At 38.4% G+C, this 12,008-nt stretch overlaps 1 protein-coding gene across 2 annotated transcripts in view; it reads right to left on the reverse strand.

The window, feature by feature from the left end:
• Nucleotides 1-10,573, reverse strand: part of ehd4 (EH-domain containing 4) — a 29,418-nt gene extending 18,845 nt beyond the window's left edge. The window contains exons 1-3 of one of the 2 annotated variants that reach the window (XM_023994173.2): nt 10,481-10,573; nt 9,862-10,347; nt 6,289-6,465 (exon numbers count right to left, since the gene is read on the reverse strand). In XM_023994173.2, the coding sequence (XP_023849941.1) occupies nt 6,289-6,465; nt 9,862-10,091 (407 nt within the window). In that variant the 5' untranslated portion in view covers nt 10,092-10,347; nt 10,481-10,573. Of the gene's footprint in view, nt 1-6,288; nt 6,466-9,861; nt 10,433-10,480 lie in introns of those variants that run through there. The other variant, XM_023994172.2, reaches the window with a different exon arrangement.
• Nucleotides 10,574-12,008: the final 1,435 nt, after the last annotated feature.

The raw sequence follows: 12,008 nt of genomic DNA on the forward strand, positions 1-12,008 counted from the left end.
CAAACTAGCTAGCCATTTCACATCGGTTACACCAGCCTAATCTCGGGAGTTGATAGGCTTGAATTCATAAACAGCAGAGCTGCTGGCAAAACGCACGAAAGTGCTGTTTGAATGAATGCTTACGAGCCTGCTGTTGCCCACCATCGCTCAGTCAGACTGCTCTATCAAATCATAGACTTAATTTTAACATAATAACACACAGTAATACGAGCCTTAGGTCATTAATATGGTCGAATCCGGAAACTATCATCTCGCAAAAACAAAACATTTATTCTTTCAGTGAAATACGGAACCGTTCCGTATTTTATCTAACGGGTGGCATCCATCAGTCTAAATATTCCTGTTACATTGCACAACCTTCAATGTTATGTCATAATTACGTAAAATTCTGGCAAATTAGATCGCAATGAGCCAGGCGGCCCAAACTGTTGCATATACCCTGACTCTGCGTGCAATGAACGCAAGAGAAGTGACACAATTTCACCTGGTTAATATTGCCTGCTAACCTGTATTTATTTTAGCTAAATATGCAGGTTTAAAAATATATACTTCTGTGTATTGATTTTAAGAARGGCATTGATGTTTATGGTTAGGTACACATTGGAGCAACGATACGCACCGCATCGATTATATGCAACGCAGGACACGCTAGATAAACTAGTAATATCATCAACCATGTGTAGTTAACTAGTGATTATGATTGATTGTTTTTTATAAGATAAGTTTAATGCCAGCTAGCAACTTACCTTGGCTTCTTACTGCATTCGCGTAACAGGCGGGCTCCTCGTGAGGCAGGTGGTTAGAGCGTTCGACTAGTTAACCGTAAGGTTGCAAGATTGAATCCCTAAGCTGACAAGATAAAAATCTGTCGTTCTGCCCCTGAACAAGGCAGTTAATAGTTCCTAGTTCCGTTCCTAGGCCGTCATTGAAAATAAGAATGTGTTCTTAACTGACTTGCCTAGTTAAATAAAGGTGTAAAAAAAAAAAAAAAAAAAAAATCGTCGCCCAAAATTACCGATTTCCGATTGTTATGAAAACTTGAAATCGGCCCTAATTAATCGGCCATTCCGATTAATCGGTCGACCTCTAGTACAGACGTCTCTGAATGGAGAGAGACCTGGCACTCAACACATCCACAATGTGGGACTGAAGGTGATTACTAATAATACAGTACAGCAGAAATGTCCAGTATTTGCAACACCCTTTTCATTCCATGTCACAAATGAACTGCATCAACTCTGCCTATTTCTACAGATGGAGAGTACTGTAGATGCTATTGCCAGAAGCCAGCCTCAGTCGTTTGATGGCGAGACCAGAATTAGGTAGGTTTAGTCTGACCTGTTCAAACTTCAACATAGTATGTTTGTTTGTCAGATATCACCTATCCTAATTGCCATTGGTAATAGAACAGTGACTATGTGTGTATGTGTTCACAAAAACATGTATGGAGCCAGAACATGGAGACTTGCAAGATGATGTGATGAAGTCCAGACTGACAGACAGGCTTGATACTGATGTCTCTGAATGAAGAGACCTGGAACTCTGCATTAAAAGTTTACTAGACAAATTTGACTTGTATTGTCTTTTTTTATTATTTAATTGAATGGCTTCAGTCAATATGGGGAGGGAGAAACCCTGTGTATTCTGCACCAGGATCAGGGAACTCCTGTTGTATACGGGACACCGCACAGGAAGGTATGACCAATAAATTGTTTGCCAAGTTTACCATTACCACCAAACAAAATGCAGATAGGCACAGTATCTGTATCGGCTGGGAATGACAATGAAAGGTACACATTGTTAGTTATATTAGCAGAACACTGCTTCTATGGTATGATGTAAAGTTTTGTTTATTCTACATGGACCTGTTAATACATTTAAAATTTAACAAATAAAGTTTAGAGTATCTACATAAAATCAGCAAATGCATTCTTCTCATATTAATCTGTAGGCTACTGACCTATTCAAAGATTATTCTGGCATCTCACCATACACTTTTTAAAAATATATATATTTTTTTTAGGGGTGGATCAGCTTAATATTGCGGAAAGAATGTTGCTTCCAATGTAATTGTCTGCATCATTTCCAATCCCCCATATTTTTTTGGGTAAATATATATATCCATACACGCATGCATACATATACACATATATACATACACATACCTATATAGACATACTTTTTTAAAGAATATACCTTTATTATTATTCCCCGCAACCCTACCACCGCTCCCCCAATTGGAGTAAACTAATAAACACTTCTGCTTTTACCTTCAATTTATACATCTTATACCTATTTTACAGACACAGTCTACTTTACATTAGTTTCTCTGTTTGTTCTTAGTCCTTCCTCTATTTCTGTTGTCCATCCAATTTTATTTCCACTGTAACTGTGCTATTTCCCAAAAGCTCCGCACCTATACACATTTCACAGATCCCGCATGCCCTACATTGTTTATACTGTTATTAGTCCCACCCTCAGTTCCACTCAACCCCTCCCATCTACTTCCAACATCATCCATTTCGGATTTTTATTTGCCATATATTTTTCAACTGTGCTGTGATGCTCACCAAAAGATTTGAACCTTCCTATTCTCATAGCTCTACAGATTGTAAATTAAAAATAAACATTTTTGCTAAAATATTATATTATTTGATTGATTGACTATGGCTTTCAATTCCCCAGTATTGCTATCTGTAGCGTTAGTTCTAGGCAAATGTTGCAATTCTTCAGCCATTCCTGGACCTGTGACACAAAACGAGCTACATATGGACAATACCAAAATAAATGATCTAATGACTCTGCCTCCTCACAACAGAATCTGCAGAGCTGGGAAGATTGTATACCCCATATATATAACATTCTATTAGTTGCAAGAATTTTGTACAGTAATTTAAATTGAAAAATTCGAAGTTTTGAATCCGGCGTTGTTTCCGTATCAATTCATAAACCATGTGCCATGGAATGGGTACATCGAAAATCTCTTCCAACTATTTTGCAATTATATGGCACAGCTGTCAGTTTTTTGGTCTTAAATGAAATTGGTATATGTTTTATTATCACACTTTTCTTTAACCATTTATGTTCTTTAATACAGGGCCGACATACAAGTTCCTTACTTTTTCCCCTTCTACTTGCCTCTTCCATTTTTGTGGTAATGCTGCAATTAATTGGTTGTAATTTTGGGTAGAGCAGACATTTCCATATGTCTGTGTTAGCTGCATGTGTGACATAACTCCACCAGTCCTATTTTTGATTATTCACAAAAATTAACCTTTTTAAACATTTCTTCGATAAATACGTGTTTTTACATACTATATGAATTTAACCACAATATTTGTTGTACTATTTGTTCCGTCCTTTCAGGTGGATTAAACTGAATTGCAACCAACTTTCTAAGGCTTTTTAAAAAATAGGATATTTTGGAGATTATTCCTTTTCAAACAACCGAAAGTGAGCGGTGTAATCTGATAAAGGGAAAAAGGCCTTCTTGAACATAGGATGAGACATTGTACCAATTTACTAGGAGACCAGTTGATTAAGTATAACTTTTGTTACTGATGCCTTTTTAGTGAGAGTCTAATGTTTAATATAATTTAATCCTCCCTGAATTCATATTCGTTATATAAATAGGCCCTTTTTAATTTTATCTGGGCTTGCCGGTCCAAATAAAATGGAATATTTTTTGTTCATATAATTTAAAAAGCAGGTCACTAGTGTAGCAAAACCATAAGCAAATAGGTAAACTGTGATATGACTAAAGAGTTAATCAGGGATTTTTCCACAAATAGACAGGTATTTTCCTTTCCATGGTAGCAAGATCTTATCTTTTTTTGCTAACTTTCTATAAAATTTATTGGAGTGAGATCATTTCTTTCTTTTGGGATTTTATACCGAGTATGTCACATCTCCGTCAGACCATTTAATTGGTAAACTAAATGGCAATATAAAATGTGTGATTTTTTAGTGATCCAATACGTAATATGGTACATTTATCATATTTGTTTTAATCCAGAGAGGATAGCAAAGTTTACAATTGGCTCTTCATCCCCTCCTCTCCCCTGTAACTATTCCCCAGGTCGTTGCTGCAAATGAGAACGTGTCTCAGTCAACTTACCTGGTAAAATAACGGTAAAATAAAAAAAATAAAAAAAGGTATCTAGATCTCTATGAGGCCGTGGAGAGACTCTAGTTGTGGTTTTAAAAGAAAACTGAATCATCAGCGTACAATGACACCTTAGTTTTTAAGCCACGGATTTCTAATCCATTAATATTAATGTTTGATCTAATTTTAACAGCTAACATTTCGATGGAATAATAAATAGATATGCCGATAGTGGACAACCTTGTTTTACTCCTCTAGATAGTTTAAAATTTTCTGAGATGTAGCCATTATTTACTATTTTACACCTAGGGTTACTATACATAATTTTAACCCATTTTATAAGAGATTCCCCAAAATTGAAATATTCTAGGCATTTATATATAAACTCCAGTCGTACTTTATCAAAAGGCTTTTCAAAATCAGCTATTGAAAACCAGACCCTGGTGTCCCCGATATTTCATAGTGTTCTATTGTTTCCAGTACTTGCCTTATATTATCTCCAATGTATCGTCCATGTAAAAAACCTGTCTGATTAGGATGAATAATATCTGACAAAACTTTTTTTATTCTATGCGCCAAGCATTTTGCTAGGATTTTTGCATCACAACACTGAAGTGTAAGAGGTCTCCAATTTTTTAATTGGACTGGATCTTTATATATACCACTTGGGTCCTGTTTCAGTAATAACGATATCAGACCTTCTTGTTGCGTGTCTGATAATCTACCATTTATATAGGAGTGGTTAAAACAAGCAAATAATGGTCCTTTGAGTATATCAAAAAAAGWTTTGTATACTTCCACTGGTATGCCATCCAGCCCTGGAGTTTTCCCATCCTTAAAGGCCCCAATTGCATCAAGCAGTTCCTCCTCTGTAATTTGGCCTTCACATGAGTCTTTCTGTACAGATGTTAATTTTACATTATTAATAGGAAAAAAATCCATACAATTAGTTTCAGTTATCAAAAAGAAAGGAGGACCAAGGCACTCTTCATATAATTAATTAAAATGCCTTTATTAGTATGGCATGTTCAATAGAAACAAAGTTGTTTAAAAACCGACGCGTTTCGGCTGCATGGCCTTCGTCAGGGAGTACAGAAAAAAGAGAATACAATTTTTCTGTACTCCCTGACGAAGGCCATGCAGCCGAAACGCGTCGGTTTTTAAACAACTTTGTTTCTATTGAACATGCCATACTAATAAAGGCATTTTAATTAATTATATGAAGAGTGCCTTGGTCCTCCTTTCTTTTTGATGACCAATTTACACCTTTTACCAAAGAGCACCTTCTATCTACCAAAATATACTATAGTGTACCTTAGTAGCGCTTCCCTTCCTCCTCTTTCTACCAATTAGTTTCAGTTAGTGGAGATGGAGGAGCCTGAAACGAAAACATATTCTTAAAGTACTTTACTTCCTCTTTCAAAATATCATTTGGTGAATCATGCGTGACTCCATCATTTGTAACAAGTTTTAATACATTTTTTTTGGTAGCATTTCTATATTGAAGATTGAAAAAGAATTTGGTGCATTTTTCCCCATATTCCATCCAGTTCGCTTTATTTTTATAATATATTACACTGGATCTTTCTTGAATAAGTTCCTCCATTTCTTTTTGTTTTTCCTCTAACTTATTCTGTGCCTCTATGGTACCGTTTTTATTGCTATCTAACTGTACTGTTAGTCCTTCAATTTCCTTTGTTAATATGGACTCTTTTGATCTAAATTCCCTTTGTTTTATAGATGAGTACTGAATTGCATGGCCTCTAAAGGCACACTTAAAAGTGTCCCATACAATAAGGGGATCTGCTGTACCTATGTTATGTCTGAAAAAGTCAGTTATAAAATCTTCTGTCCTAGTTCTAAACTCTCTAAACTCTCACCATACACTTGCCTGTAGTTATTGAACTCAACCTGCAGGAGGTTTGTTTGTTGTGATTGAGTGGGGGGAAACAGCTGTGGGCAAGGTTCTGACGATGGGTGTGTCTTGGTGGTGGCAAGGACACACCCAAAAAACACCCACATCAAACCACACCCCCAAGCCAACTCACATTTGACTTCGGGCATGGCCGCAAAGCATTTCTTGAGCAAGCCAAAAAACGAGGCCAAATCAGCGGGTGCAGTTCCCCTTTAATGTAAAGTGTTAGCGGTAATAAACAAACAAACAAAACAACTGTCCACTTTACCTATTGAGGAAGGAGTTACCAAAGGCGTTGAGTTTACGGAAGGGTTTCTTGGGGTCGACCACCAGAGCGTTACCAGGGACAACCCCCTCGTTCTCCCCATACATGACAGCGATGAAGCCATCCGTTGTGGGCTCTGGGCCAATCCGCATGCCTGGGAAGTCCTGCTCCAGCAGGTACCTGAAACAGAACAGAGTAAATCACTACTGTGGACATTTATATTTTGAGATCTACAAAACATTACATCAATACAACACAGGACTTGGCATGATGGTTGATGAAGATGAGGTAATATAACAACAGCAGTAATGATCGTCTGACTCCAACATGATTACAAAGCTCTCTGACTGTTGACTGAAACATCTACACAAACACCAGGCCAACGCCTACTTTTACTAGGCCTTTCTGTTTCGACAGAACAACGGAAAAATACTTGCATATGCACATTTATGTGAATGCCACATGAGCAAATACCACATACTATACTACTATGGGAGTGCTAGGCCATCTGCCAAAAGTCGAAATCACACAGAGAGACGCCGTCAACGGCATCAAAATTTGCGTGCGAGAGGAGACTGTCAATTCACATACACAGCATATGCCAACTTAATTGCCATGAGAATCCATAATAAAACAGCTGTATTTGTTATGTTCACTATGTACCCCTTGTGAATTTAACTCACCTTACATGTACTTATTTTTTGTACCCCTTTTTTCTCCCCAATTTCGTGGTATCTTCTTGACACAATGCCCGCTTAACCCGGAAGCCAGCCGCACCAATGTGTTGGATTGAACCCAGGTCTGTAGTGACGCCTCAAGCACTGCGATGCAGTGCCTTAGACCACTGCACCACTTGGGAAGCCCCCGCAAATTAATCTTAACAAACAATTGGTCCCCCAAAAAATGCGTCCCTCCATTGAATTTCAAAATCCTGACGTGGCCCTTAAGCCCCAAAAAAAGTTTGACCGGGTAGGGAGAGTAGGTGTGGAGGCCTGGAGGTCTATAGTTCCAGGGAGTAAGCTATACACTCTCAGGCCCAGGGAGAGGGCAGGCAGGCGGGCAGGGAGTGTACGGCTAGAGGCCTGGAGCCAGAGGTCACCAGGTTTATTGGGGGCTTCCCAATAAATAAATGTAAAATAATGTGAGATGTAAACCAACAACAACAAAAAAGTGTGCGCAATGTGCGTCTATGCCATTGGGTTAGCTAGAACCAGTTTTGAAAGTTTTAGGAGTAATGATTAAATAGCTATTGAAATGTGAAAAATGTGATTTGTCACTATGTTGACGGTCCCTAACAGCTGTTGGAGGACATAAGGAAAACTACAGGTGAGTATCCAACCTGAATCTGTCTTTACCTCGGTGAACGTGAGGAGAGTTGTAGCTAGTAAACCCGAGCAGTTTAGAAAGATTCTAGCTATTCTCGTTCATCTACACAACAGTATTCTCTCTTGAAATCGGGGTTCCTCGTGTTTCCCAGCCGTAGCCTGCCTAGGCTATATGCCTATGATCGAAATCAACACAGGTAACCTGCAATTGTTTTCAAATATGTAGCCTATTTGACTGATTTTATTTTACCTTTATTTAACTAGGCAAGTCAGTTAAGAACAAATTCTTATTTTTCAATGACGGCCTAGGAACAGTGGGTTAACTGCCTTGTTCAGGGGCAGAACGACTGATTTTTACCTTATCAGCTCGGGATTTGATCTTGCAACCTTTCGGTTACAAGTCCAACGCTCAAACCACTAGGCTGATAAACCTTACAGCCCAATACATTTTAAACTACATCTTTAGTCTAGCATAGGGAAGATCATAATTCCTCGAATTCCTTTTCTACAAAACGACCCACGCAATTTATCTGCTTATTTTACCAGCATTGCTCTGCATAGACACCAGAAAAATAGACTTGCTTTCGAATTTGACGCGCTATGACGCCGTAGATGCTCGCGTCCCATCTGAACTCTCATTCGCTCCTGTGCATTCCAAATTCAGCGTGTACAAGCGTGTTAAAAAAACACTTTTCGTTTGATATGGGCTTAACTGGATGGCACATTTTCAACCGCCAAGGCAAGACACTTCAAAGTCTGGCGGAGTGCTTGATATATGCCCCCCAAGACAAAAGAAAAACAGTAACATTGTTTTTCCTGCAAAGTTCTGGCCATGCTATAGGTACTCAGCCCTTCCTGTGAGAGGATGACATTGTGTCAAAGGTCTTCAAACAGAGGAACACCAGCTTGCCTTGGCCACATCCACTCAAAGGAGAAGACATGTCTTTAGGAGGACTGTTAATGGCTTTCGACCCTAGTCTCGTCCCATATCGTTGTGTGCAGTCTTGCCAACTCCTGTGGTCATTGTTCCGCCAAACACATCACGTTCAGCTTGAAATTGACCATAGGAGTTGACAAGACAGCACAAACAGATCTGGGATCAGGCAATGATCAACTCCCCTGATTCATCATTACATTCCTTAGAATTGGGTGTGATTCTGTCTGATGTAACTGAGCGCTGCAAGAATGAAATCAGCTATTGTGTAGGAGAAGTACAAACACCAAGTAATTGTGTAGTCTGCTTAGGATAAGAAACTGTTTTCACTAAAGTAGATTTTTAAAAATGTTTTATTTTTATTTTTTACTTGAAGGTCAAGTAATAAAAGGGATTTGAATAAATTGAAACCATTTCTCTTCTTGTGTGCACATAATCTGCAATGTGAGATGTTACCCCTGTGACAAAAAGGGGTGTGTTGACCTAATTCTCAGTATTGTGCATCAACTTTCAGCAGGCTGGCAGACTACCAGAGGCTCCTTTCCTAAAGATAGTGAAGCTGCATGTCCCATCTTGCTGCGGAACCTGCCGCTCACCAAGTTACTCAACTGACAGTGTTCGCTCTAGGCCTGATGAGTCAAAAATGATGTGTTCAAAATTGCCATTGAAACTGAGAAGTTAGCCTTTTATAATGGTTCTATTATTTCTCACCTATTGCGGTTGGTTGTTCAGAGACCTGGAGTGCACAAAAGACTTAAGTTTCAATGGTCACCAGACATGTCATTGATATTAATGGTGGAAACTCAAAAGCAACCAATCAAGAACAGGCTGGTGGATTAACTTGTTCTCTCTAAGCAATGTTTCCCAACTCCAGTCCTTGAGTACACCCAACAGCACACATTTAATGTCACTACCTCGTGACATTAAAAAAAACATATTTAAGAAGCAGTTAGTGTGGCACCTCCCTCCCCTGATCTAAGGACAATGGGAAGTCTAATTCATGTTGTATTGAATGTGAACATGGAATATTGGTAAAAAGAAAAATTAAGAAACAAACCATCTACAACCTCAACATAATGTTAGATCATTTTCTAACACTACATATTAGGTTGCAGCGGGCAATAACCTTCATCACGGGTTGTTTCCTCATTTACATTTTGACATAAATTCCCCCCCATTTTGACAACTCAATTTGTCAAAGTACTTGCCTAGGGATTATTTAACAACTCAATAATTTGACATGCAGGCCCTGTAGGTAAAATACAGTTGTCACAAAAATGAGTCTGCATAACTGTTGCAGATGTCTGGATGGACTACCTTATGAACGTCGTCTTCCCCGTAGAATACTGTCCAACCAGTAGAACCATTGGCTTGCTCTGAAAATCTGCTGCCTCCAACGCCGGTGAATGGAAATCATGAAAAAGGTACGTTTCTTCCAATGGTAATATTTTTTTAGTGTAAAGTTGTTGAAGACCCTCCGTCACAGTTTGGTACATTTCGCCGTCCTTGTTTCTGCCTCCTTGTTCATTATTCACCCAACTAAACATGATGCTGCTGCTCTTCTATGTTCCCAAATCAAGAACTAACGTCTGACTTCCTTATTTTCCACAGCTTTCAAGATTTGCGCAACGATCTACTTTGCATCCGAATATCTCACTTGTTACTTTTAATAAAATATGTTCTTCTTTGGCCCCTGTATTCCACGGTTGTTTTCCAACTGATTACTGGTCGCTCACAGTAGCTCCTCTACGTGGCGCAGTGGTTCAGTGTTGAATCTGCCTTACCTGAACGGCACCGCCCTTCCTGTAAATGACATAGGGAGCATGACTGAGAATTCAAGAGCGAAAAATACTCTAGCATAGGTTTTCCCAATCCTGGTCTTGGAGTGAAAAATACTTCTGGTTTTTGTTTCTACCTGGTAGTTAATTTTACTCACCTGGTGTCCCAGAACTGAATAAATCCCTGATTAGAAGGAGATGATGAACACCAGAAATGTTTCGGCCCTCCGGGAGATGGGAACTCCCTAAAAAAATCCCACTTCTATACAGCATCGACCGGCAGTGACTTTTTGTATTAGGTTAGGAGAGCATTTTCGCTAAACCCTAACCTTATCTAATTACCCTTTCTCATAACCTGTTACGAAAAAAAGTGGCGTGTTTTTACGGAATCTCATGACCAGGATTTGGCAGCCCTGCTCTACCCCAAGCAGGGCAATATAGTTTTCCAAGTCTTCACTGCAAACTTGTATGGACAATACAGGAGTTTTATTTTGTCTAATTATTACACACACAATTGAATCGATATTCAGTGACAATCAGACCTGGGTTAAACAAATACATTAGTTGTTATTTAAATACTTATTATCTGTTTGAGTATTTTCAAATGATGTGGCCTGAATCAACTACTTCCTTTGGATGTATTTTAAAGTATTTTCATTATTTCAAGTACCAAATAGACCCTTGTATCCACAAAGCATCTCAGAGTAGGAGTACTGATCGATGAGATGCTTTGTGGATACGGGCCCTGGGTTCACATGCATGGGAGTAGTTCAATATTTGTATTTGAAAATACACTTGTCTGTGTATTTTAAAATACTTGCCTATACTTTCCAAGTGTATTTCCAAATACATTCCAATAGTTAACTACTTGTATTTTCAAAGACAAAATATCCAAATCCTTACTTCCAAATGTCTTCGAAAGTAAAATACTAAATAGTATTTGAACCCAGGTCTGATGAGAATACATGTACTACATACAGTATGTAGGCATCTACATTTATGTTGCTTAGATGCAATTATCAGAAAGAAGTGTGGTATCATACAATATCTTCACATACTAACATGATTTATACAGTGAGCTCCAAAAGTATTGAGACAGTGACAGCGCTTAGGATTTGAAATTATACAATGGCTAAGGTTAAAGTGCAGACTGTCAGCTTTAATTTGAGGGTATTTTCATCCATATCGGGTGAACCGTTTAGAAATTACAGCACTTTCCATAGTCCCCCCATTTTAGGGGACCAAAAGTATTGGGACAAACTCACTTATGTGCATCAAAGTTGTCAAAAGTTTAGTATTTGGTCACATTCCTAGGACGCAATGATTACATCTAACTTGTGTCACTACAAACTTGTTGGATGCTTTTGCTGTTTGTTTTGTTTTTGTTTCAGATTATTTTGTGCCCAATAGAAATGAATGCTAAATAATGTAGTGTGTCATTTTGGAGTCGCTTATTGTAAATAAGAATATGTTTCTAAACACCTCTACCTTAATGTGGATGCTACCATGATTACAGATAATCCTGAATGAATTGTGAATGAGTGAGAAAGTTAGGGGCATAAATATCATACCCCCCCAAAAATGCTAACCTCCGGTTATTGTAATGGTGAGAGGTTAGCATGTCTTGGGGGTATGATATGCGTCTGATTTTCTCACTCATTATTCATGATTCATCTGCCGGTGTAG

Source organism: Salvelinus sp. IW2-2015, linkage group LG9 (genome assembly GCF_002910315.2).
Source record: "Salvelinus sp. IW2-2015 linkage group LG9, ASM291031v2, whole genome shotgun sequence".
NCBI classification, from domain to species: Eukaryota; Metazoa; Chordata; class Actinopteri; order Salmoniformes; family Salmonidae; genus Salvelinus; species Salvelinus sp. IW2-2015.